This window comes from Mastacembelus armatus, chromosome 11, assembly GCF_900324485.2.
Source record: "Mastacembelus armatus chromosome 11, fMasArm1.2, whole genome shotgun sequence".
Taxonomy (NCBI): Eukaryota; Metazoa; Chordata; class Actinopteri; order Synbranchiformes; family Mastacembelidae; genus Mastacembelus; species Mastacembelus armatus.
In genome coordinates, this window is record NC_046643.1 from 19,809,326 (window position 1) to 19,835,737 (window position 26,412).

Below are 26,412 nucleotides of genomic sequence, written 5' to 3' on the forward strand. Positions count from 1 at the left end.
TACTGAGCTGCAGCTGTGACCTTCTGTTGTTTTAAGCCCACCAGTGAATATGTGATTTAACCATCAATAAGTTTTACATTATTTTTATTGGACCACTTTGATTCTTTTCTGACACCAGGGTCAAATCAGACCACAAACACTATATGTCTGTTGCAAACATGAATTTATTTTGAAATCTCAGACCATAATCAGAACAACAGCGCCTGCTTTATTAGCAGTACAGAATAAGCACTGATCACAGTGGGAATAACACTCAGCTGTTTGAATCCACTCATGTCTCCCCCCAGGTTCAGCAATCAGTGATTTTTAATATGTACAGTGTCATGGAGGAAAACCCACACTCGCCACCAGTCGGAGGGTTTCACGGAGAAAACGCTTCACATTCAGTCCACGGCCGGAGCACAGAGATACACGTCGGGTTGGTTCACGAGACAATAGAGGTAAGAACGGGCCTGTTGCTGCATCACAACTGTTACAATAACCAAAGAGGACAGGACAGACGGACAGACAGACGGACAGACATTTGTCCTGCTGTGTTTAAACAGGAGCCCAAATCTCTGCTCAGAGTGAACACACGTCAGCAGCGGTGACCTCATGAAAAATACACCACAGGTACAAAACAGCCTGACAGGAGGGAAACAAAAGCAGAAATCTATTTAGCCCAGGTGTGAAATACCGTTCAGAGATTTTAGATTTTAAACTTTAAACATGTCACAAAGATCTTTTTAAAGTTTTATTCACTAAACATTTAAAAGCTCCTGCCTCCATTATAGACAAGCAACTAAACATTCAGTATGTCAGTTCATGTCAAACCAGTCTGATGACCTCAACCACCATGCAAACATTCACTTGGTTACTATCAAGTGCATGTCATGCTTCAAACTGCCACCTTAATGTGGTTATTAACATGTTGTTCTGTGCAGGTATAACACAACTGAGACACGCATGTTAATGATCAGTCTAAACCTCTGATTCCAAACAAACACGCCTGCTGCACCTGGACAACCAACCTGGATCAGTGGGTCATAAACCTGCAGCAGAAAATAGACTTTTATCTGTGGTTAAATCCCTCGGCTACATGGAGGCTGGTATTTCTAACAAGCAGTGAGTCAGGAAGAACAGAGTCGGTTTTAGTCTAGTCTTCTGTAGCTGATAAATGAACCACAGTGTAAACAGTGTAGATGCAGTAAACGGTACCATCTGTCATTCACAGACCACATGCACCTGGTGCTGGACTCGGTAAAAAACCCGCCCGGAGAGACGGGCTTCCTGCTGGGAGCAGTGAGGAGAGGAGGCACTGGAGCACGTTACAGACCATGCATGGAGGGATCTGAGGAAGGCATCTGTGAGGAAGAGGAGGATGAAGCTCAGGAGAAGAGGCTGAGTTGGCCCGGTGATGTCGGTGCAGACTAGTCCGGCGACCTGTGAGTCCATCTGTGAAGGCCAGCTCAGTAGAAGAAATACACTGAGGACAGAGAACAGACATTCATATTAAAAGGTTTTAGTGATTTTATTAATCTAAACAAAAAAAAAACAGAAATATCACTAATTTACATAAACTGACATGAAACAAAACCAGGGCTCAGACGATTGTGTCATTTTATCCCAGTTGAAATTCAATATTTGAGACTCATTAGTGTCTTTGGATCATCAATAATATGATAAATATATTTTTCAGCACGATTTTTAAAAATGCTTTTTAGCTTTGAGGTGAATTATTCTTTAACAAGTGAAGTCCGATTACTGCCAGTTCAAAATGTTGCAGTTTATTGAGGGAGGACGTTACTCACAGAAGATGACTCCAACACATATAACACCTATAACTGCCATGATGATCATCATCTGGAAGAAAGACAAACATCAAACTTCAGCCCAGGAATAAACAGAGAATCAGAAGTTTGGAGGTTTGTTCTTTTTGCTGTTCTAAATGTTTCTGAGCAGCCGCCCAGCGTGACACAGGCGTGACACAGGCGTGACACAGGCGTGAGCAGGGCCTTCTTTATAAAACAGCACTGTCATCAGAGAAAACACCTGAAAAAAATAAAAGCTCCAACCTTTTTTTTAAAGCTGCCCTGTGCAGAAAAAGTGGAGTAGATGATGAATAGATGGATAATATTTAGCATATTAAGGCAAAACAGCTGATGTTTTTTGTGTGTGTGTGTAAACAGCCCATAAAAAAATCCACATGGTGACAGGGAATCACCTCTAATGATGGGGGCAGGGCGAGAGAGATTAACAACAACAGGGGGTTAGAGAGAGCGAGAAAGAGATTGAGCCGACATGGTGTGTGTGTGTGTGTGTGTGTGTGTGTGTGTGTGTGTGTGTGTGTGTGTGTGTGTGTGTGTGTGTGTGTGTGTGTGTGGGGGACCACGAGGAAAGGGAAGAAATAGAAAAACCAGATGTTAGCGGATGAGTTGTGAGCTGTGCTGGTTGTGTGTGTGTGTGTGTGTGTGTGTGTGTGTTGTGTTTTGGACCACGGACATTTCCGAGGACAGTCCAAACCGAAGCGAGGCAGATGAATCCAGGAAAATGACTGATTCTTTAAAAACCATGATCTCGGTGTCAGTTGGGTTGGGTCCATGTTGGAGGCCCGGTGTCAGCGAGGGTCCTCACAGAGATAGAAGTACACTGTGTCCTGGGGGGAGGTACTGTTACGTCACAAATCACAGCTGGCTCTTTAATCCCGAGTGTCACTATAATCCAGATTGGGATTTTTCTCTCCTCCCTCCTGGTCGCCGTCACTCAAACAGTTGCCCCTCCTCCTCAGGATGAACGGCAGCTCCTGATTGGCTCGTGTGAAACTGCCCCATCTGTCCAGTCGAAGGTGGGGGTAAAAATGGATGGATGGAGGGAGGGTGATGTGGAGAAGGATGCGAAAGATGAAAATGGCAGCTGATGGGAAAATCCAGGACCGACTGAGTCCAACTGAATCCTGCTCCAGACCAGTAACAATGAATGAATTTGTAAAATGGGACCATCATGTGTTTCAGTCTCGGTGAAACTGGCCCAGTTAGTCCTGTTTGTTTTAGCTTCTACAGCAGCTGCTTGATTTCTCTGCTTTGTGATTTCCCAGGATTTAAAAACATGTCCTGGGGAACAACAGACTCCCTGAGGTGCTGTGCACAGACGGACTGACCACCTTGTGCACAGCTGGAGACGGACGTGGTTCCATCCACGGCATCATGTCGACTCTGAATGCTAACAGGTCTAAACTGGCTCTGCAGGTAACTGGTCAAACAAACACCTTACTGGAATCTCCAACATCTGCTCCATCCCACAGTCTGATGATTCTGTTTCCCAGGTTAGAAAAAAAAAATACTCCTGAATGGTTTTAAGGAGAAGGGAGGCACAGCAGTGTGTCGCCTCACAGCAAGAAGGTTCTGGGTTTGAACCCTGGTGTTTCTGTGTGGAGTCTGTGTGTTGGCCTCATGTCTACAGTCCAAACACATGCAGGTTTGGTTGGTTGGTGAATGTGAGTGTGAGTGTGTCAGCCCTGTGATAGACCCTGCCTCTGCCCCACTGCATGCTGGGATTGGCCCCAGCCCCCTGTGATGTTCCAGCGTAAATGTTATGGGTGATGGACAGATGGTTTAAGTGGAGGCTTGATTCAGTAAAAATGAGAGAGATTTTAGCTGAAACGTGTTGGAATAATCAGGGAAACCTCAGCTTTGACTCTGATCTGATCTGAAATCAGCTGCCCACCTTGCAGTTTTTCCACCAGTACTTGTTCTTGAGTTTGGCGGCGCTGCTCTCGAACTGCGAGGCTCCGGCCTGCAGGGCGTCGGCCCGATCGTCCAGCTCCGACAGCTTCTGGTCTCTCTCCAGGACTTTGTCCACATTCACACGCATGATGTCCACCACCTGAGGGACACAAACACCCGTCAGCACCACCACAGCTACGACCGATCCAACTCATGCTGATGACCACTCTGAATTCCCGTGTGTGTGTGTGTGTGTGTGTGTGTGTGTGTGTGTGTGTGTGTGTGTGTGTGTGTGTGTGTGTGTGTGTGTGTGTGTGTTTAGTCTTTTCTTCTCTACTCAGTCACTGATTTGTCTTCATGTCCTATGTCTTTCTGTCCAGAGACCTAAACTAGGGACAGAGCTGAGCTCCTCCTCCTCAGGGCCGAGTCCTCACCTCGTCCACCTGTGCCTGTGTCTGCTGCAGTCGCCTGTTGCTGGTGAGGTTGGGGGGTCCAGCTGCAGGGCCCCCCTCGCCCTCCGGGGCCCCAGGAGCTCCTGGAGTTCCTGTCGGTTCTGGTGTCGACCTGCAGGCCGAGAGCGGGACAGAGACAGAGAAGTGTTGCAGTGATGCAACGTCAGAAATAAGACCAAACGAATTGAGTCCATCACTCTGAGTTTGATCTGGTCTGTGCAGGATAAAACAGTATCAGTGGGGACCAGACAGAAGCAAACAGACAAAAGGATGAAAAATGATTCCAATGCTACTTTTATTCAGGTGACCTTTTAAATGCAGACCTTTTTATTTCACTTCTAACTATAATGTTTCTTTACCAATGGAGATTTAGAAGAACAGGAGCTGCCTTTGCCTCTGTGCTGTCGGTATAAAACACAAAGTCTGGATCATAAAACCCAGCCAGCCTTGGCCCCCAGCCATCTAATCAAAGTCTCTGCATTTTAGACAAATTAAATGACAAAACCCCGCAGAAAATGACAAAGTCTGCATGTTTGGCTCCTGTTGAGCCCGCTGCTTTATTCTGCAGCGTCCACACACACGATCACAGCAGCTTTAGTGCCTGTGTCCTCACTCAGGAGCCTGGACTGGACTGATGGGGATAAACACGCACGCAATAATCACACCCCCCACACGCACGCAATAATCACACCCCCCACACGCACATATAATCACACCCCCCACACGCACATATAATCACAATTAAACAAATCTCCATCCTATGCTGCTTGTCTAAAAACCGAGCCCTGGTAGTTTTGAGGCATTTTGAGCCGTCACTGTGTTTGCGGACTCGCTGCGGGTCTTGTCTTTCCCCCTGGATCCAGGTCCCGTAGCTGATAATGTGGAGCAGCGTTTCAGCCGATCGCAGTAATGATGGATAGTTTGTAGGTGAGTCATGCTCCTGTGTTTCTGCAGAGTCCAACATCTGCAGCACAGACATTTCCAGACTAGGCGCAAGTTTCATCTTTGCGGGATGAAGCGGTGACTCAAATTAAAGCAGCGGGACTTTACACGACAAATGTCACAACATCTGCAGACAGACGCTGCTGGTTCGACCAGAGCTTCAGGTGGAAAGTAGGAAACAGGTATTTGAGGAGATTTTAGAGGTTGAAAATAAAAATAACAAATGAAGTACTCACATCTCAGCGGCACGATGATGGAGATAATCTGAGTCTGAGAGAGAGACGGAGGGTGAGGGAGGGGAGAGATATAAAGACAGGGGGAGGGAGGGGGAGAGAGAGAGAGAGAGAGCTCATGAATATAAATGAAGGGTGACTTGAATTTTATTCCCTGAATGATCTAGACTGTTTTTCTTTTAGTTATACAAACATATAGGTTATATATCTCCGCCCCGCCCCTCTCATTAACATTTCTGATGATCAATTAATCAGTTTCTCTTCCAATGGCAGGTGTTAATCGCTTCTTCTTCTGTTGTATGTCACTGTAGATGTGATATTCTGGGGTTGTTGAAGACTCAGGGTCATTTTCAGGGGTAGAAGAAGTACTCATGTACTCCTATACTGCAGTAACAGTAGAAATATAATAAAAGTCTGCATGGGGTGCCACGGTGCATGAGTGGTTTCCACTGTTGCCTCACATCAAGAAGGTTCCTGGTTTGAAACCCATCAGGGGCCTTTCTGTGTGGAGTCTGCATGTTCTCCCTGTGCTTGTGTGGGTTTTCTCCAGGTACTCTGGTTTCCTCCCACAGTCCAAAAACATGTATGTCAGGTTGATTGGTGACTCTAAATTGCCCATAGGAGTGAGTGTGAGTGTGTGAGGTTGTTTGTCTCTATGTGGCCCTGTGATGGACTGGGGACCTGTCCAGGGTGGACCCCTGCCTTTCACCCAAAGAGAGCTGGGATAGGCTCCAGCTGATCCCTGGGACCCTGGTTAAGGAATAAGTGGGTATAGATGATGGATGGATGTATATCGACGGCACGAGGCCTGTCTGACAGTGAAATAACCAGCAGGTTGGTCGTTACCAGAGTCAAACTGTGAGGACACTGGATTTATTCACTCCACATGTCACAGATTATAACAGTAATAAGTTAATTATTGAAAATCAAATGAAGCTTTTGTTCTTATTGCAGGTCGAATTGAGTTATTAACGTGTGCTGCCATTTTGGAGCCCATGTGTCTGGTAAACGTGTCACGTGATCCGCGCTAACCACACCTGTCTGTGACGTAGACGCAGGTGCGTCTTCCTGCTCCGGAAGTGTGTGGTTTTTGGCGCCAACATGTCGGGTCATTTGTTTCGAGCTCGGCGTCTCTCGGTGAGTGTTTCATTGTTTCCTGTTGGAAAGGTTCTGTTGTTGTTCTGATGAGCTTTGTTTGGTACCGGAACCTTCTGGTTCTTTGGAGCAAAATCGACTCAAAGTCAAAAGAACCGTCCAGACTACTGTCCAAGAGTATTAGAGGGTACTGCAGAGGTACTACTAAATACTTAAGTACTTCCATTTGAAGTGTAATCTGGAGAAAAGTACCTGAAAATGAAGTAGCGTGATTGAAGTACTACTAAAAGCACTACTGCATATTTATGGGCAGCAGGTACCACACTGTACTGCAGTTTGTTTGTACTGTGTTTATGGAAGTAAATGGAAAAGTCCAGTTCTGTGTAGAAGAGACCAAAGCTGCTGAGTAAATGTACTGTAGTATAAATGAGCATACAATGGAAACATAAGAGTAAAACTCTGAGTTGTAGTACAGTATTTGAGGTACTACCTCAGTGTGCAGTATTTGGGGCTGATTCCCCACAGCCGCTCTTTCTTCTTCTGCTGTTTCTGTGTTTTTTGTGAAATTACTTTTTAACCTTCAAACGCAGTTGGAGCCAGTTTAAGTTAATATGCACAGTGTAGTCCAGTGGTTCTCAACCTGGGGGTCAGGCCCCTACAGGGGGTCATGTGGTGACTGATTAACGGGACAGGACAGATGAGACAGATGTCTACTTGTATTTAACCTAAGGACTTGGTTAGAGTACTACAAAAGCTGTTTCTGCAGTACTTTTGTAGTACTCAGACTGTGAAGGACGTACTGTGTGATGCTGCTGCGTTTACTTATAGATATAAGTAAACTACAAAAGTAAAGTAAAAATATTGATGTGTACAGTTTCATGACGTCTTGAGATCGTTTCTTTCCTCTGACTCTTGTTTATTTCTGCTCCGTCCACAGGTTCACAGTGAGATAATACAGATGTGTACAGCTTCATGAGGAGTACTGTTAATGGACAACAGTCTGTGTTCCCAGTGGTGAGAGAAGTACTCAGATCCATTAATGTAAGTAAAAGTACCACATTGTAAAAATTACTCCACTAAAAGTCTTGGAGTCCAAAGAACAAAAGTATTATCAGCATAATTAAAGTATCAAAAGTAAAAGTACTTTCTATGCTCCCTGTTAGTATGTTGTTGTTGGATTAATCCTAGTTACATTTACTGCAGTAATTGTACTCATTTTAACAAGAACAGTGTTGTCACGTTTCTAACACGGCAGGTTATTTAACTAAATTCATTGTTTAGTTTATCAGAAAATATTAAATTTAACAGCAACAAATTTGTGAGTCAGAAACTGTCACATGTGCAGTAACTAGTAAAAGTACAAGATTTCTCTCTGACGTGTGTAAACATGCACAAAGTGAAAATACTCAAGTACAAGCTCTTCATCTTCGTAGTACAATGCAGTAAATGTACTGAGTTACAGTGTTTTCAGAGTGTTAAAATTACCTGGAAGCAGTAAATAAATGATGATTTATTTCATTGGTTCAGTTTTGAGGATAGAACAGGATTTGTCCTCTCAGGTTTATCTTGTGGATCCATGCAGGGTCATGACCCCCAGTTTGGGAAACCCTGGGTACTGCATATAATAATAATAATAATAATCATCATCATCATCATCATCATCAAAGTGGAAAATAGATTCAAGTCAATTTTGTGCTCAAGTAAATTCTCTGAGATACTTGTACTTCAGTATTTGCATTTTCTGCCACTGCAAATCAGAAGTAAATATTGTACTTTGTACTTCACTGCGTTTAATTGAAAATGTTACAAACAAAGCATTAATGAATTTATGAAATATGATGAAAGTACCCACCAGTACATAAAAATAGTATAGTAGTAGACTGGGAACCACAGGACTAAAGTACCCAGTAGTATAATAAGATGTGAAAGAAATACTGACACCAAAATGTCATATTCCTGCATTAAAGACTAAAGGTAGAGGGTTAGTACATCAACATGTACTCATAGAATCAAAAGTAAAAGTACTCAATGTCCCCTCTGTGATGATTTATGTATAAACAGGTTTTTACAGTTGGAGCCAGTTTAATTAAGTTAATATGCACAGTGTGGTCCAGTGGTTCTCAACCTGGGGGTCATGTGGTGACTGATTAATGGGACAGGACAGATGAGACAGATGTTTTCTTTTTGTTTATTGTGTCTTGACTGTTGGAGGCAAAATGTCTGAGATGTGAAGTAACAGCTGCAGCAGGACTGGAGTAGAAGTAATGTCAAAGTCATGTAGTAGTATTTAATGCAGTAATGTAAAAGAAAAAGTATGAGTTACTTGTATTTAACCTAAGGACTTGGTTAGAGTACTACAAAAGCTGTTTCTGCAGTACTTTTGTAGTACTAAGACTGTGAAGGACGTACTTAACCCTTTCATGTACAGCTGTTTAAAGCAGTGTGAGATTGTGTAGCTGCATGTCACCCACTACAGTGGACCCTGGGGTGTCACCCACTACAGTGGACCCTGGGGTGTCACCCAGTATTGTAAGACAAACCCTCAGTAGCTTAGCAATAGGAGGGATTTTGGTTTGCACTGAATAATGTTAGGATTCGTTCAAATATATAAACACATAAGTAACAAAATTTTTAAATATCATTTCATAGTTTTAATAAGGTGTGTTTTTTAGGTTCAAGCCCAAAGAGCAATAAAAACACAGGAAATGAATCTGACTCATGCATGAAAGGGTTAAAAAATGTTTGCTCATGACAGCAGTTTTGTTTTTATCCTCAAATGCTCTGTAGGAAAATGTTGCAGCACAGACCTGGAACAGTTAGAACCAACTCACAGGCTGTTTCAGTGTCGTTTATTGATTTAGCGTCAGTCAAACATACAGCTCTGCTCTGGAAACCAGACGAGTCAAAGGCCTCAGGAAAACAACAACAGTCTCACTGTGTTTAGTTGATACAGAGAATCAAAACGTTCCATCTTCTATTAACTATCTGAGACACACTCGGTCGCGTTTCTGTTTCATGACGCCTTGAGATCGTTTCTTTCCTCTGACTCTTGTTTATTTCTGCTCCGTCCACAGGTTCACAGTCAGATAATACAGATCTGTACAGTTTCATGAGGAGGTGAGTGATGCTCGTCTGTTCAAACTGTATCGTACAGTCGCAGTTGCTTTGTTTCTCATTAAAGGAACAGTTGGACTCTTCGTCTGAGCAGTGGAAACGTGCTCAGAGGAGAAAACTCCAGACTAAAACAGCAAGTGTTCCTTTAATGGACCTGGTTTCTGTGGCAGGTTATTGTATAAGCAGACACTAATTTAATCAAAGATGTGACAATGTTTGAACCAGAGACTAAAAGTTTCACTGCAGCAGGTCAACAAAGTCTGAAATCTGGCACAAACATATTGAAAACGATGATTTTACTGATTCTGGCTACAGACGTTTCCTGCTAAATGGCTTCATTCCCCATTTAATCTACATACATGTTTCAAAGTGCAAATTAAAACAAGGCTAATGTTATTTTTCCTGCTGTGCCCTCACTAGTTAACAGCGAAGCTAAACTGAACAGTGTTGTCGATAAAATGTGAAGCTGCACTGTCCTGAGCTAAATGTACACGAAGCCTGCAGCAGCATCAGTTAACGTTCTATGTTTATGTACATTACATACAGGAACAGGTCTTTACAAACTGTACATCTTTGAGGCCAGGGGTTAGTTTGAATATGTTTTTACTGAGGTTTCGTTTCATCCATTTCCACCAGCAGGTCCTGACCCGGACACTGGTTTTGATTGATGGCAAACAGAAAAGAGACGCCTTCTTTAAATTCCTTAAACAAATTAGAAGTTAATCTGCAAAGAACTGAAAGGATTTATTTGATCAATGAGCATTTACTTCAAAATTTACTAACAAAGTTTATTTGGTCATTAGACTCTTTGTCTCTGATAGTTAATAAAATATAATAATAAAATAGCATCAGCCTTAGAACCATAAAATATAGATTTTAAACGTATATGACAAATATTACTTCAGTTTTAATTTAAAGTAAGTGTAACTTTGCAAACAGGCAAATTTAGCAGATTGACTTCGTTTCGCCGCTTTAGACTGAGGTTGTTTTTAATGAAGCACAAGAGGTAGAAGTAGAGAAGTTAGCTGTCGTTCTTCTGTTTGCCATCAGTGTGTGTTTAAGGCTGGTTGGGCTGTGATAGTGTTGGAGATATATTAATAACCTAATGACTGTAACTACAGAATAGTCCCAGTCTCTTGCACATGGCATAAATCTAAACTACAAACACAGAGAACAAATATAAAGTGAAAATAAATTATTGAACTGTTAATCTGATTCCTCTGAACAGTTCATCATGTGCAAAGTATTTGTTTGTGCCTCAGACCTGAACCTGCAGGCAGGGTCCTATTTTACACCCAGCTGTAGTAACAACCAGTAACCACAGGAGGGCAGCGTTGACACAAAGGAGGAACTTGACTTATAAATGCAGCAGTTTAAAGTTTACTAAGGATGTTGCCGTAAGTTTCTTTCTGCCTGAAACGGATAAATCCACTGTTTTGCTCTAATCCTGCAGATCGGCTGCTTTCTGCGAAGCAACAAACAGACAGTGTGGCTTTCTATTGTTGGAGAAGAGCAGCAGCAGCAGTGTGTGTTAGGGTTTCCTCCAGGTCACAGGAGGGACGGCAGCGTTTGTGCCGCAGCAGGAATCGACGCTCTCGCACTCAGCGGGTAGCGGCGGCTTCTTCCTGTCCTTATCGTCGCTGTCGTCCACCATCAGCGTGACGAGGGAGGTGGACTTCCTGTGAGTAGAGAGGTAGATTGATGCTGCTGCAAACATGTAAGACGACGTTTTCTCTTCTATTGTCTACTCCACTCCCTATCTCCTCTCCTCGTTACCATGTTACCTGTCTCCGCTCTGCGTGATGAGTCTCCTGCAGGTCTCCATCTGAACGTCCAGCCCTCGTTTCATCGAGCACATCTCCATGTACTCGTGCAGGTGACGGTTCATGTCGCTTTTTGCTGTGGCCAGTTCCAGCTGACAGAACACAAACACAAATCCATGAATTTTACTTCAAGGTGATCCGGTTCCAGATGTAGCTGCTGTAAAATATCTCAAGGGAAGGACTTTTGTGACTGTGAACATCGTGTAATAAACTATCTCACCTCTATCTGGTCAATGGTGTCCTGGTATTCCTTCTCTCTGGATTTGAACAGAGACTCTGTGTCTTTTATCACTTTCTCTATAGACTCCTCCTGTAGCTGAGTGACAGAAACACAGTCACACAAACACTTAAAACACTTTAAAAAACTTGGATGATGATATTTTTCTGGGAGTTCACATAAACATTACATCTACCAAACTCATTAACCCTGTGTTAGTAATAAGAGTCAAAATACCTGGTAGGATGATGTGGTCTGTGCACGCCAAATACCAGAAAACAGGGGAACTTCAGAAATAACTGCAATAATTATATTAACTGTATATTTATTTATCAAATGCACCTAAATAAAGCTAATTTACTCAATCAACTAATGATTGATCAGTATTTCCAATGCTCTCTCTAGGTTAAAAGTCAGAAATGACAAGTTGACAAGATGAAACTATTATTTAAACATTTACAGATGAATAAAAATAATTTTAAGTCACAGCCCCACACCATCCTCACCCTATATGAGTGAGTGTGTGTGTGTGTGTGTACCTCTCCCTGTGTTTCCACTCCCAGTGAGCATCCAGGAAAATCTTCCCACAGCAGAAGAGTTTCTTCGGTTTCCTCCCAGGCCAGACTGTCGCAGTCGTCCTCAAACTCACTCTCCCTTCTGGACAACACAGACACACGTCAGACACGTCACCTGCAGGACGGTTTCATGTCAGAAACCACAGAACGGAGAAACACCTACAGCTGATTCAGCATCTTCTGCATCTGCTCATTGAGCTGACTGGCCGACGTGCTGCATGACTCTTCGTCCCTGGCCCCGCCTCCCTCGCTCTCGGACATGCTCAGTTCGTCCCCATCCTTTGATGATTGTCCGCTCTGTTTCCTAGTCCGGCGGTTCAGAGTGGAGGGGGGCGTGGCCACCTGCAGGGGAGGGGGAGCGATGAGAGACAGGTTTGTTTAAACTGCAGGATCAGGATTCGTGGAGGATGTTTATCATGTCACACGTACCTGGAAGATGTTGATCATGTCCTCACAGTTCCTCTGCTGGGCCACGTCACAGAGACGGGCGGTGATGTCGATACGGCGGCAAATATCCATGTCCACCTTCATGGCCTTCTCCTGGATCTTACTGTCCAGGTCTGACAGGTTCTGATGGAGAGACACACAGAGGAGAACTCAGTCCTATGAGAAACTGTAGCAGCTGTTCCCTAAGGCTGCAGACTCTGGTCAAGTTATGAAGGAAACCATAAACAAACAGTCAGTAAACATCCACTGATCATCTTGTGCTCAGTGTTTAAATGATGGAACATCCAGACATTTAAATGTGTGAAACCTTAAGGTGCAGATAAAGAACAGTGGGGAGAATGCAAACCATCAGAACACCCATCATGTCTCATGCTTGGTGACGAGAGAACAGTTGACTAGAGCAGAAAACAGACTTACGTTGCTGACGAGTCCCTTGAAGAGAACGAGCTCCGCTTTGAGCTGCTTCACCCGAAGAGCCAGCTCATCCTGACACACCTCACTCTCCTGCAGGTCCTGCAAAAAAAAAAAAAACAAAGCACACACACACACACACACACATAGTGAGCTATGTCTGCAAATTGATGCAGGTGTGGAGTCGTGATCAGAAAGTCTGAGATTCATTTTCAACCTGCAGACAATCCTGGGGGGGGGTGAACAGCTGGTTTAGGTTAGAGAGGAGCAGCTGGAACTGATTGGTCCTGTTTTGGTGTCATTCATTGAGGTGTTAGACCGTGTGTGTGTGTGTATGTGTGTGTGTGTTAGCAATAGTACTTCACCTCCTCCAGTTCTGCCACCCTCTCCTGCAGGTCCATTCTGGCCATGTACTCCTCCTCCCATCTGGAGACAAACAAACAAACATGGCAATAATGAAGAACTGCACCAGGCAACCGTTTACATATACGTGTCTACCCCAGACTGGCTGCACTACATGATGAAGACGTGTGTAGACTCCTACCACAGTCGATTCATTATTGCACTATCACTCTCATTTATGTTTTAAAAGGCTCGATGGCCGATATCAGCATCATACCAGGCCCTGGTGTCTGAGCTGCCAACACATTAACGTCTAAGAGCTCGTAAACATTAGACCACAGGAAACGGGGTTTAGGAAGTCCTCGCACCTGCTCCTCATTACTGAAGTCAGAGACGTTCGCTCCTCAGAGAGAGTTTTTAAAGCTTTACCAAGTTAACTAGTAGATCAACCGTTATTCTCTTTAACGTGTGAACATGACTTTATCTTTGCAGGGATGAGACGGGTGAAAGGTTTTAGCCTGTGATTATTCCAGCATCCTGATCCTCCTGGCTTAAGTCAAAACCCACCACAGTCGCTGGCCGACCTACAAGCTGCAGAAGCGAGTCTCCTCCTGTCACTACCAGTGAAACTCAGCACGTTACATAACGAGAAACCATCGGAGCATGTAGAGCAGGAGAGAAGACAGAAATAAACCCTCACGACAATAACATGAAACTATCATTTCTCTGATGTTTGGGGATTTTCCTCACCTGTGATACATCTCCATGGAGAATGGATGGATAGGAAAATAACATCCTGCTCCAGTGACGGTACCTGAATATATCTGATTATACACGGCTACCTTTAAGACTTCAGTACCTCTAAAAGACAACACGAGCTCAGAGATTACTGAGGAACTAAAAACCAAATGAAAGCAAGTGATGGATGGATGAGAAACTACCAACCAAAGTCCTGATAGTCTCAGGTGTAACTGTGCATTCAGGTAATGCACATAATAACAGTGTTAGCACGGCTTCCTGCTAACGGTTGAACTCAGGCCGACAAAGTCCAGCTAAGCACAGAGGCCAGACCTTTAAAGGTTGTGACCCACTAGTTTTCCTGTGTAGCTGTTCACAGAACTTTCACCACATCCACTAAAAGCTGCCCTGCCTTTTTTTTTTTTACACTGACGCCTCTCAGGAAGCTGCACTTGGCCGAGACATCAGGGCCCTGGACTGGTGTGGTATCAGCTGCAGGGACCAGAGCCAGACAGACGTTATGAGACAGCACTAACGTCGTTGTCAGTCTCCACACGTGGCTCTGCAGTCGGGCTGCTGGTGACATGTTAGCTGCTTTATCTGTTGAACTAATAACGTCCTGACGTCTGCATGAAGCAAGAGCTTGTTAAAATGCAGCATAACTACAGCAGCCACCAGGTTTCACTGTTAGATTTCTCCTGACATTAGTCTGAGACCAAGCTGCTGCTCTCGTGACCTGCGGCGTTAGCAAATTAGAGGCTGGTGTGAAGTTAAAATGTGCTGCCTGCAGAAACAACAGTCTAACACAACTGAATACAGACCACACACACACACACACGTGCTGATCCTTTAAACGTGTTTTGTGTCTTTTCTAATCCAAACCATGTAGTTGAAGTCACCAGACCTTAAATATAAGTTTAGCTGTTTAGAAAATAAGAGAATTACAAACATGAGAGTGGCATCAATCTCTCATCTACATTCCTGCAGCAAAATCACTGAAATGCTCCTTTAACTTCCAGCTCGCTGACAACAAAGGACTAACTTTGGCTAAATAAATATCTGAAAAGGTTAAATCTGTTGTATGAAGATCAATAAAGCTGTGAGACCAGTGTGGTCCAACACGCGGCCTGAATGACCCAGATGAAAGCCACATGTTGGACCACCATGAAGATGTTCTTCATACTTCAAGTGCTACTGGAGCTTTAAGCCAGAAAAGCCAACGATCTCATGTAAAACCCTCAGCTGTGATTGAAACTGCACATGATGCACTAGAACCACAAACTGTGTGTAGAACCAGCAGCAGGTCCTGTTAGATCCAGCCCTCAGAGCAATGGAAGCGTCCTGGTGCTGTTTCAACAGGACAATGGCCACATGCACAAAGTCGGAGCTATAAAAAAAAATGCTTCTCCCAAAGTGGTGACCTCAACCCCAGCCAGCACCTTAGGGTGAACTGTAACACAAACGGTGAGCCAGGCCCCAGATGATGCTGCAGTTTGACCACATGCAACAACACAGACTCATTGAACGAGGCTGAATCAAAGGAAGACAAGAGGAAACAGAGTGAAAAGGATGCTGCAGTTCTGTGGTTTGGGAATGAGGATGGTGAGGATGATGATGGTGGCGCCGCCTGTCTGACGCTGCAGACGCCCACACCAGACAGAGAGGAGGAAAACCAGGTGTGTGCAGGCAGCCATGGATGAGGAGTCAGCAGCAAACGGTCTAACAGAAGAAGAGACGGAGGGGAAAGTAAAGAGATTTAGGACGACACCAGAGAGAAACAAAGAACGGAGAGGGCACAGAAACAGAGAGAGAGAGAGAACAGAGGGGGAGGCAGAGGGTGAGTGAAGAGGGGAGACAGGGAGAGGACTGGGTGACATCACTGTTGGCAGTCACAGGCCTGTGCTGCATTGCAGTTACCAGGACAAACCCCAGCAGGAGGAGAAGCAGGAGGAAGATGGGAAACGAGGATTAGAGTAGGGAAGAAAGAAAGGAGGGGATCATGGGAGACAACAGCAACAACTTCTCCCCAGGCGGTTCCTCCCTGCAGACAAGCAGGCGGCCAAACATTTACAGTCACAGCAAAACAAAGTGCTGCTCCTTTAACTTTACTGGAAAACAGTCTGTCAAGTCTTTTTCCCACAGTAAATTAACACACAGTCAGCTCAGGGCACCTATAGATGAACACTGAGATGTCTGTAGTCAGGTCTTTGTCACAGGACTCCAGACCTACATGCAGACTACAACGCCCCACAAACAGCTTTTCAAAAGTCCTCTGGGAATGAAACACCCAGTAACTGCTCAGCTTCCATGAAACAGATGATGCATTTTGTTGATTTGTGAAGTGAGAAGAAGCAAATCCAGACACATTAGTACCATCTACCTGTAAAACACACCTGAGATATTTTTAGGCTGTGCAGCCACAGACAGCATCTACCCACAGACTCACACTGTTCACGGACTGTGAGGATCTAACAGTCCTGGTTCGGGGATTACTGAACTAGTTTTTCACTGTAGAAGCTAGTCCCTATCCCTATTCAGTGGAGTCGCTGCTTTAACAGGTCGAAGTTAATTGTCTATTTGCTGCAGGGGGTTGTATTTAGAACATTCATATATTTAGAACATTTATGTATTTAGAACATTCATATATTTAGAACATTTATGTATTTAGAACATTCATATATTTAGAACATTTATGTATTTAGAACATTCATATATTTAGAACATTTATGTATTTAGAACATTCATATATTTAGAACATTTATGTATTTAGAACATTCATATATTTAGAACATTTATGTATTTAGAACATTCATATATTTAGAACATTTATGTATTTAGAACATTTCATATGTGCAGGGACTACAGGGAATGATTGTTTTGGGGATAATCCAGTTTGTCCAACATGAACATTAGACGTCAGTCTGTGTTTCAAACCTCAGTGCATGTTCCAGACAAGACGTTTATAGAAGAGAGAGGTGGAAATTCAGTCTGCAGGGAAAAAAACTAAGAGCGAGATTCAAAACCTTTCAGCGACGTCGGGACAGACGATGGAGGCTCCTGCAGCTAAAACAAACCTTTGGGTAGAAAGATGCAACCCTGACTGATCAGTACAGAAATGCCTGTTAAAGTCCCACCACAGGATCTCACTGGAAGCAGCGACCTGAAACACCCAGTCAGGGTAAAGTCCAGCCCACGGTTAGAGCTCAGGTTTAAAAAAAAACCAGTCTGATATAAAGGAAAAGTGGAGAGAGGGGAAAACTTTACTGGAAATCGAACCAGCGGCTCCTGAACAACACACAGGTTTGACTGGAATTTGCAGTAAAACATCTCGTTGCTTCTGAAATCGATGCGGCTGAAGGTTTGTCTGCAGCGGCATCCTGACGCACAGAGCAGGGACACACAGAAACCCCGCACTCATTTCACGTTCATGCCGATTACACACCGTCATCTAAGATCCTGCTGAACCACAGGACGACGCTCACAAAAGGCTCGACCAACATCTGACGATGAATCTTGTTCTGAGTTGATCATATTTGTTTCAGCGCTCGACACACACACGTTTATTACATAGATAGGTGAAGAACTACTCATATCAACACATTTAATCTAATTGAACGCACCTCCAGATTAGAAAATATCCCATAAAGCAGTTCTGCTCATCGACACACACACACACACACACACACACACACACACACACACACACACACACACACACACACACACACACACACACACACACACACACACACACTAAAGGGAGAACTACCTCAGCACAAAGTGACAAATCCTGAGCATCCGATCACTCAGCTGTCACACTTCAGCTTTTCAGACAGGTCGATAAATAAAAGCCTCAGTGTTAAAAGACACAGTGGAGCAGCGGAGCAGTGCTGCACTGGGACATTAGCTCAGCAACATAAACGTCCAGAAATGTCTAATATTTGTCTCAGTCCCAGTTTGACGTGGAACCAAAAAGGCCTTTTAAAGTCTTTGGGGCATCAGACCATCGACACCATCACGACCTTCAGACAACGTTCATCATAAAATTTATTGCTTATAATAATAAATAATATTATTTATCGCTTTTTCCTGAGGGAGATTCTGTTGCATCTGTTTTGACATGGAACACGCTAAAATAAAAAGAAGGAATATATGACTGTTTAATCATATATAATATATATATATCAGATAATCATTTTGAGTGGAGCAGCTTAATTAAAATATCTGTTTTATAATTTTACAAAATGTTGATTTAACTGATCATTTCAAATAATAAAATGTGTCTGTCAGAGTTTTTGTTTTGCATATATGAAAAGTTGATGTCTGACCTAAAGAAAAACAAGTTTCACTTCATCTACCAATTCTTTTCAGAAAACAGCTCTAGATGCTATAACTTCCCACAGCCTGAGATCATCTCTATATAATAACAATGATAATAATAATGATGATCATAATAATAATGATGATGATAATAATAATTATGATCATAATAATATTAATGATGATAATAATAATGAGTCTATAGCAAAGAAGCTGATAGATCCTGATATTTGTAAAGTTCGATCCACATGTTTTGGCTCCACAGTTTGAAAAAAGACTCAATTCTAACAACAGCTGCCAATTAATTTCTATGACTGTTTCATTTCCTGTTATGGCTCAGTGACGAACCGCAAAAGGCCTGAATGTCTGCAGGAGCCTGGATTTCACCGTGGACCGTCACAAAACCTGAAACCTGCGTCACCAGCTCTCACCTTCTCTTGTACTCGTCCCTTTCCCTCTTCACCTTGGCCAGCACGTTGTACAGAGCCCTGATCTCTGGTGTGATGGTGTCGATCTGGACTCCGATACCGTCTGGGTGAGTCCAGGAGACCCCGGGTCCCGTGACGCATGACTCCCTACCGGGGCCAAACCGGCAGGTGTGGTTGAAAGACCAGATCGTCCCTGGGAGGAATCGCGGCGGAGGTGGAAGGGTGTTAGACCCAGTTTCAGTGGCGTATCTCTCGTTGATGTTGGTGATGGTTTTATAGGGGTCACTGGGGCTCAGAGCCGGGCTGATGGAGAAACCGGATGTGGTGAGGTTGGAGTTTGAGTCGGTGATGGGGTTAAGGTTGTTCCCCAGCAGGTACTTGTTGTCAAAGACAGACGGAGGATTCAGGGTTGGAGAGAGGAGACCACCGGGCAGGTAGGCCGCGTTGTTGGCGTTGTGGAGCGGGAGGAGGCCCGGCCTGCCTGGAATAGGCCCAATAAAACCTGTCTGGACACCAATGTCTTTGGTCAGTGGTTTTTGTTGTCCGTCCCCTGCGTTCTTCTCCTCCAAAGCCTGCTCCAGCTGCTTCTCCAGCAACTTGTTCCTGCGCTCCAGCTCATGCACTTTAGCCAAGAAGCAGCGGAACCGCAGGTTCAGGGTCTTCAGGACGCTGATGTTGGAACCCAGGTCGTTGCGCAGCGCTGTGGCCATTGGGGGCACCCGGTGCAGGGGATTGGTCAGGTGCAGGTAGTTGAAACCGGACGGTGGGAGGATGCCCAGGTCCAGCCCGGAAAATCCATCCGGTCCGAACCCACCGTGGTCTCCCAGGAAGTAGCCAGGATCTGGGATCGCGGGGTCCGTTTGGCCCGTGATCTGCTGGTGCTGCTGCTGTGGTGGTGCCAGGAAGCCATTCTCCCCCAGGACCGGATTCATGCTCGAATAGGAAAATCTGAAGTGCTCGAAATCCGGCATGAACCCAAGCTTCTCTAAAGTCAACTCAGCAGGTAATTCTGTTTCAGACCCGGTTATTGCACAGAACCAGAATCGGAAGCTTCTTGTTGAGACCTCCTCCTGATTTCACCTGATGATCACCAGCGCAGAGGAGCCGCGGCCTAAACAACAACAAAAAAAAGCAGATGATGCGTTTTTAGACAGATGCTTCATGCGCATGAAACGGCAGCAACAAACCCGCAGGTTGGACCTTAGGACAAATCAGTCCTGGCTCAGGGTCTGGGTCCTTCACACATTAACACGCAGCTGCAGCGAATTAAAATCACCGTGAACTTTAGCGCAGCGGAGACGCCAATGAAAACGCGCCGTGATGACGCCGTTTATTCTCAGCCTTAGAATAACGCGCTGCGGAGGACGAGAACAGAAGGACCGTACCTGCCCACGGGAGCAGGAAACACCGACTTTGGTGCCGAATAACGAGTGAAAGCTGCGGGTCAGTGAGGAGCAGCAGCAGCACTCAGGAATCAACACTGCGGCTGTAGGGTACCGTAAGGACGCGAAAGGAGGAGCACGGGGCAGCGTTACCTACCGTAATAACCAGAGCAGCGGTGCAGCTACTTATCGCCTAAATATGTGACATTAGCAAAAGTTCTTGTGTTCATCTTTCACACACAGACATTACAGCTTGTCACTGATAACCTACCTGGGATGGGGTTTGTCCAACACTTGTGATTTAGGTGCCACATTAGCCACCATATTAGACAGGTAATGTGGAGCCACCTGTTCCACCTGTCTGAAGGCCTGTGGCCTGTCTGCCATTAAAATGACACAAATATCTAGTTTCCCCACAGCTGTTTGTGCTTCCACCTGGTTTTGATGTATTTACTTTTCATAAAAATGGATTTAGGCTCAGAACCATCATCTGATGGATGCATAGATGCATCTAATGTTCAGACTCCAAAAGTAAAGAACAGCAGCCTCACCATAAATAATATGCAACATACTGGTTCTACTAGAACTGGACACAGGCCAAACTGCCCCAGGGAACATGGCAGATGCATCTCAAAGGCCCTGATGCTGCAACTGAATGTAGATATGACTTTTTATTTTGCACCAAGCTCAGTGTCACATGTGTGACCAGAACCTGAACATGAACAGCTTCAGAACATGGCTGAGAAACTATTTCCCTCAAAACATTAAAGAGGTACCACATTAAAAGAAACCTTTATCAGTTGTGATGCAAATGGGATTGAGGATAAGATCTTTTAACTGAAAAGTACTTGTTCTGGGAGCTAGAACAGAACAGAACTCCCCAGGAAAAAAAAAAACAAAAAAAAAAAAACCCCAAAACACTCTGCACCAAATTCAATTCCAGCATCTGTGCAGGACTAAGACCTGCTCAGATTCTGGGATCTTGACTGAAAACACCAAGAACCTCCAGGTGACACAAAAAGCCTGTATAAAAGTGGGCAAACAGAGCAGCTGCTAGCAGGAACATTTCATCAGCTGTAGATACCAGGGTTGTTGACAAAAACGTTAGTCTTTCCACAAACTGATACCTTTATTATTTCAAGTGCCAAGGAGTCACTGAGCCCATTCAGTACAACACAGTGCAAACAGTGCCTGCTGTGGTCCATGGTGAAAAGGCTTTCAGATAGACATTTGTTTGTTCCCAGGATGGATGGCGTTGCATCCAGAGACAGGTGAAGTGAATCATGGGAAGGAATGGCATAGTCATGACAGACTTTACTCCTTGGAGAACATGTGCTGGACCAGGTCACACACACGGTTGCTGTAGCCGAACTCGTTGTCGTACCTGCGGACAGAAAATATTCTGGTATCAACCAACAAATCCCAATTTAATTTGTCAGGTGTGTGTGAATTCAGATTAATACAGTCGCCGTCTCTCTCAGGCAGAACAAAACTGTACTATACTTTTCACTGTATGAAGGGTGTATTATACACAGACAAGATATTTCTCTGCAAGTGCTAAAACTGATTTGTTACTTCATTTCAAATGTTTGTCAGAACAAAAACTGCAAACAAAACTTTAAAGACACTCAGCTCCAAACTAACGATGTATAAACTCTGCTCAGCTACTGAACCTAAACCTCACACACTAACTCACCATGAAACCAGCTTGACAAAGTGGTCGTTGAGTGCGATGCCAGCACCAGCATCAAAGATGGAGGAGTGGGGGTCGCCGTTAAAGTCCGAGGACACAACCTGAGCAAGCAGACAAATGTTCTTGAAGAACAGTGGATGTAACACACCACACTGAGGAACAGCCAGGATGAGAACAGATGAATAGCACAGTGTGTTTTGATCCAAGCATCACAGCAGGGAGCAACTATTTGAATGTTTATTCAAGGAAACTACCTGGAGATGATACAAGGACACCACCTAGTGGTTCAGGTATGGTTCTACACAGTCCACAAACAAAATGGACTCATTCTGTTGTGTGCATGTTTCCTGTACCTGGTCCTCTGTGTATCCCAGAATTCCCTTCATAGGTCCCTCAGCAGCAGCCTTGATAACCTTCTTGATGTCGTCATACTTGGCCTAAACAAAAACAATTATAAGAGCATGTCAAGATCATCTAGCAGAGTCAAATCTGCTGAAACTACAAGTATGAAGCTCAGACTGTTCTACATTTAAATCAAATGATCAGTTAGATTATTCCAAAGTAAACTTGGTTGGACTGTCACATGACCGACAGTAAAGCTTCAGGTTATATAAAGACGACAGCTGCTCACAGGCTTCTCCAGACGGACAGTCAGGTCAACCACAGACACGTTGGGGGTGGGGACACGGAAAGCCATACCGGTCAGTTTGCTGTGAGAACAAAAACAGTCAGTCAAACATAAAAACATCAGAGACACACGAGACGACTGGAGGTGAACGTTAAACCTCACCCGTTAAGCTCAGGGACGACCTTTCCCACAGCTTTGGCGGCACCGGTGGAGGCGGGGATGATGTTCTGGGACGCCCCACGTCCGTCCCTCCACATCTTACCAGAAGGACCGTCCACAGTTTTCTGTGTGGCAGTGACAGCGTGGACTGTGCTCTGTAAGGAAGTTAGACAGATCCAAAATCATCACCAACAAAACCACTGGACACCTGAATATACAAGGAAGAATTCCCTTTGCACAACAGAAACTGATATTAGTAAATGAACACACTTGATTGCTGCCTAAATTAACAGTGTCCTGTCTATGTAACTGCAGAGACTGTTCAATATGAACTGAACCCTGATCAGTTTAGCTAACTCATAGCTGTGACTCTGGACTGATAACTTCACTGGGTGCAGCTGCTTTGCTCCCAGCTGAATAAAACCTGAAGTCTCAGGATCCTCGGGTATTTCGTTAATGTGGGTCAGTGCTAAAATGTCCAGCTTCTTTACCATGAGACCCTCGACGATGCCGAAGTTGTCGTTGATGACCTTGGCCAGAGGAGCCAGGCAGTTGGTTGTGCAGGACGCGTTGCTATGGAAACAAGACGGGGACTACTTAGACACACTATGGTATGTTTTAGATGATTTTGTTCGACACGTTCACATCTGTCAGCAGCAGATCTGAAACCACTGGTCATGCTGTTATATGCTAAATGATGCAGGTGCAGCCAGACAGGCCTCACTTCTAATTAATACCAAACATGTCAAATGAACTACATATTTATTAAATCACCTGCTGTGAGGTGTCAGACTCACCTCACAACCGTCATGGAGTTGTCGTACTTCTCATGGTTGACGCCCATGACGAACATGGGAGCGTCAGCACTGGGGGCTGAGATCACCACCCTCTTGGCACCACCCTTCAGGTGAGCCTACAGGGACCAACAGGTGATAATATCTATACTCTTTAAACGTCACTTCTGTATGAATCACTAATGTTCTTGATTTAAACAGTACAAATCAGTGTCCAGTCTAAGACCTGGGGGTTAGTACTTGGTAAACCTACAGAGGCCTTCTCTATGGTGGTGAACACACCGGTGGACTCCACGACGTAGTCCACCCCAGCATCACTCCACTTGATGTTGGCAGGGTCCCTCCTGCAGGTTACGACATGTAGCAGACACTTAGACACATGCACAGAGCTGGAAAAGACTTCACGTGTGAAAATGTGAACTGCTAAGACACGAGGTGTTCGTACTCGTGGAAGACCATGATGTGCATGTTGCCGATCACCAGCTTGTCGCCCTCGGCCTTCACCTCGCTGTGCTTCCACAAACCGTGAGTGGAGTCGTACTTGAACATGTAGACCTGCCAGAGAGAAATACAGTAACAGCACATGCGTCTTACAGAGAAAGACTCACTTATGTAAAGTTTAACAGGGTTGTTTTTACTCTTTGTAGCTGCACTACACAGCATCAAACATTCACAGAGGGTTTAACATTCATTGGTCCCTTCAGATTTTCACTCATGCTTCTCAAAAGCCAAAGATGGTCTGACAGATGAACAACAGTCTTCCTCTTTTTAACGTAAGCTGTGAATCTGCAGGCACGTCTGAGCCGCACCCAGGCCCCTCACCATGTAGTCCAGGTCGATGAAGGGGTCGTTGATGGCCACCACCTCTACCTTCCCACCTGTGGCTGCAGCTCGGGTCACCAGACGGCCAATACGACCGAATCTAGGAAACAGGGTGACACTGAACTATTCAGAAGGGACAACACAGGTCAGAGCTGTAGACAAAGGATGTTTTGAAAGACAGTATTTATCATTTTAGACCCTTAGAAAACAAGATCATGGCTGTGGACTCAAACCTCAGTGACGACTAATTAGCCCTCAAATTGTTTCATCAACCTGCTGCTGCTTCCACATTTTCCTTCTCTGTCCACCAGGTGACACTGACAGTCAAAGATGGAGTCAGTGCAGAGGACAGCTGGGACATACCAGGCCTACCAACCTTGACTGAAGATAACAGATCACACCCACCACAGGAAATCTGTTTACATCTAATGTGGCAGCAGCATCAGGTCAAACAGTGGGACACGGCTCTAAGACCATCTAGGAGAGACAATTCTCCCACAGAATCAAGTGAAGCTTTTTATGGCTGCAGGATTTTTATTCTTAGTCCATGTCTCTGAACCAGTGAAGAGCCACAGCATCTAATGAACATCACTGTCTTTTACTAAAAAAATGGACTTGAACTCAGGACATGCAGTTTTTCTTGATTAGTTTTAGGACATCAAACAGTCTAAAAGCCAAAATGGACCAGAGCCCTTATTGTGCTTCCAAGCTCAGTGTTGCTGCTGGGTCAGCGCCAGGACCAAGGAGCTAAATCTCCCTGCTGCAGCTGCTTCACAGAGAAATCAAACGTTTCACGGCCGCTCTCCGAGCGCAAGCAGAGTCCAGGATCCACCGGCCGGATGATCCCCCAACTTCACTGGAAAGGTTGGAGGGTTAAAAATAGACAAAGGGAGAATAAAAGGAATGTGACAGCTGAGGAAAGCAGCGATACAGACACAGAGGGGATTGTGGGAGATCTGAAGGGTGTGGAAGACAAGGGGCCGGCAACCGTGACGCCACCGGACTATAAATAACCAGAAAATAGACAGGTCCAGTCAAGAGTCCTGTCCCATCACTGCTGCCATTTAGACAGTTTCAGTAAATATAGTGCAGGTGAACATTTAAATTACACACACACACACACACACGCACACACGCTATTTTGGGCTCAGTGACGTGTTCAAGGACACATTTTCAATGTCTGTATTTTACATTTGCATAATTACTGTCAGTGATCTTCTACCTGCCCTAGAGCTCAGCATCTTAATTCAATTCATACTGTTTGTCAATCATTTCTCACTAATCTGGATTATGATGATCCCCAAAATGTCCAGTTAAGACAAAGACTTTCAGCTTATTAATCACACAAGGAAAAATAAAGGACTGGGTTCAAGGTCTGAGCAGGTTCTGAGGATAAAAGACCTGATCTCATGCTGCTGAGACTCACAGGTTTATTTGTGAAAATCAGACCGTGATGAATTAAAACCCTGGAGACTCAAAGTATAAGTCGGTGCCTTCGCTTCTAACTGGTGAACCATGAAGCACCTTTAAGGCACAGAAAAGATAATTGAACCAAAGCAAAAAGCATCAACTCACCCGTTGACTCCAACCTTCACCATTTGGCCGCTGTGGTCTGGAACTCACTGAGGCGGAAACGTTGACAAACCAAAGTCACCACGTGACACAGAAACAAGGAAAAGTCACCTCGACCTTCTTCTGCTGCGACAACTGGACGAGAACCTGCGTCTCGTCCATTTATATACGTCCCGGACACGCCCCCGTGACGCGGGCAAGGTCAAAGGGCGTCAGGGGCTTACACCTGACCTGAATTACCGTAATATCCCCCTGAGAGCATCACTCATTTGTTCGGCTTTGTCTAAAGGTGCCGCAGTGCGAACACACCTGGTCTGACCCAGAACCACAGCCAGGTAGCAAAAGTCGCCAGACCACCTGCTGGTTAAAGGCTGTGACCTGAAACTAAATGAAGTGACTTTAAAGTTTAACACCCTCAGGTTTCTGTTAGATAAAAACATTATTTTCTCATTAATCTACAGGAAGTAACAAGAAATACGTGAAAACAACTTTGGCAATCTACCCAAATCAAAACGTGAACCCTC

The 26,412-nt window shown here is 44.6% G+C and overlaps 3 protein-coding genes and 1 long non-coding RNA gene across 5 annotated transcripts; 1 reads left to right on the plus strand and 3 right to left on the minus strand.

Moving 5' to 3' along the window:
• Positions 1 to 282: 282 nt before the first annotated feature.
• On the minus strand, positions 283 to 5,368 carry LOC113126919 (vesicle-associated membrane protein 2-like). The gene is made up of 5 exons (XM_026301085.2): positions 5,332 to 5,368; positions 4,136 to 4,265; positions 3,703 to 3,861; positions 1,791 to 1,842; positions 283 to 1,465 (listed from the first exon to the last, which is right to left on the minus strand). Coding segments are annotated over exons 1-5 (360 nt in total). The 5' UTR covers positions 5,334 to 5,368; the 3' UTR covers positions 283 to 1,448.
• Positions 5,369 to 6,411: 1,043 nt separating this feature from the next.
• LOC113126942 (uncharacterized) lies at positions 6,412 to 11,127 on the plus strand. Its single transcript, XR_003295350.1, has 4 exons — positions 6,412 to 6,465; positions 7,361 to 7,464; positions 9,498 to 9,540; positions 10,991 to 11,127. It is a non-coding gene; the product is annotated as an uncharacterized LOC113126942 (long non-coding RNA).
• Positions 11,049 to 20,317, minus strand: iffo1a (intermediate filament family orphan 1a). 2 transcript variants are annotated; one of them, XM_026301046.1, is made up of 10 exons: positions 20,224 to 20,317; positions 18,842 to 19,949; positions 13,376 to 13,436; positions 13,017 to 13,112; positions 12,582 to 12,722; positions 12,316 to 12,494; positions 12,117 to 12,234; positions 11,581 to 11,670; positions 11,322 to 11,452; positions 11,049 to 11,216 (listed from the first exon to the last, which is right to left on the minus strand). In XM_026301046.1, the coding sequence occupies exons 2-10, from the start codon at positions 19,807 to 19,809 to the stop codon at positions 11,069 to 11,071; spliced, it is 1,932 nt and encodes a 643-aa protein (XP_026156831.1). In that variant the 5' UTR covers positions 19,810 to 19,949; positions 20,224 to 20,317; the 3' UTR covers positions 11,049 to 11,068. The 2 variants fall into 2 exon arrangements, with proteins under 2 accessions (XP_026156831.1, XP_026156830.1); XM_026301045.1 differs by having other exon boundaries at positions 11,581 to 11,676.
• Positions 20,318 to 21,330: 1,013 nt separating this feature from the next.
• LOC113126884 (glyceraldehyde-3-phosphate dehydrogenase-like) lies at positions 21,331 to 26,051 on the minus strand. The gene is made up of 11 exons (XM_026301079.2): positions 25,892 to 26,051; positions 24,317 to 24,416; positions 23,940 to 24,049; positions 23,748 to 23,838; positions 23,498 to 23,613; positions 23,192 to 23,273; positions 22,704 to 22,855; positions 22,545 to 22,623; positions 22,267 to 22,350; positions 21,917 to 22,014; positions 21,331 to 21,604 (listed from the first exon to the last, which is right to left on the minus strand). Exons 1-11 carry the CDS (start codon positions 25,912 to 25,914, stop codon positions 21,535 to 21,537), a joined length of 1,005 nt encoding a protein of 334 aa, XP_026156864.1. The 5' UTR covers positions 25,915 to 26,051; the 3' UTR covers positions 21,331 to 21,534.
• Between the last annotated feature and the right edge of the window lie 361 nt (positions 26,052 to 26,412).

Coding starts and splice junctions, on each gene's coding strand:
- LOC113126884 (XM_026301079.2), bottom strand. CDS start 25,914: ATGGTGAAGGTTGGAGTCAACGG. Junction 24,417..25,891: donor GTGAAGGTTGGAGTCAACGG/GTGAGTTGATGC, acceptor CCTGTTTCCTAG/ATTCGGTCGTATTGGCCGTC. Junction 22,856..23,191: donor GCATCGTCGAGGGTCTCATG/GTAAAGAAGCTG, acceptor ACTTCCTTACAG/AGCACAGTCCACGCTGTCAC.
- iffo1a (XM_026301045.1), bottom strand. CDS start 19,809: ATGCCGGATTTCGAGCACTTCAGATTTTCCTATTCGAGCATGAATCCG. Junction 12,723..13,016: donor TCAAGGGACTCGTCAGCAAC/GTAAGTCTGTTT, acceptor TCTCTCCATCAG/AACCTGTCAGACCTGGACAG. Junction 11,217..11,321: donor ATCACGCAGAGCGGAGACAG/GTAACATGGTAA, acceptor CTCTACTCACAG/GAAGTCCACCTCCCTCGTCA.
- LOC113126919 (XM_026301085.2), bottom strand. Junction 3,862..4,135: donor CACAGGCACAGGTGGACGAG/GTGAGGACTCGG, acceptor TGTGTCCCTCAG/GTGGTGGACATCATGCGTGT. Junction 1,843..3,702: donor ACTGGTGGAAAAACTGCAAG/GTGGGCAGCTGA, acceptor TCTTTCTTCCAG/ATGATGATCATCATGGCAGT.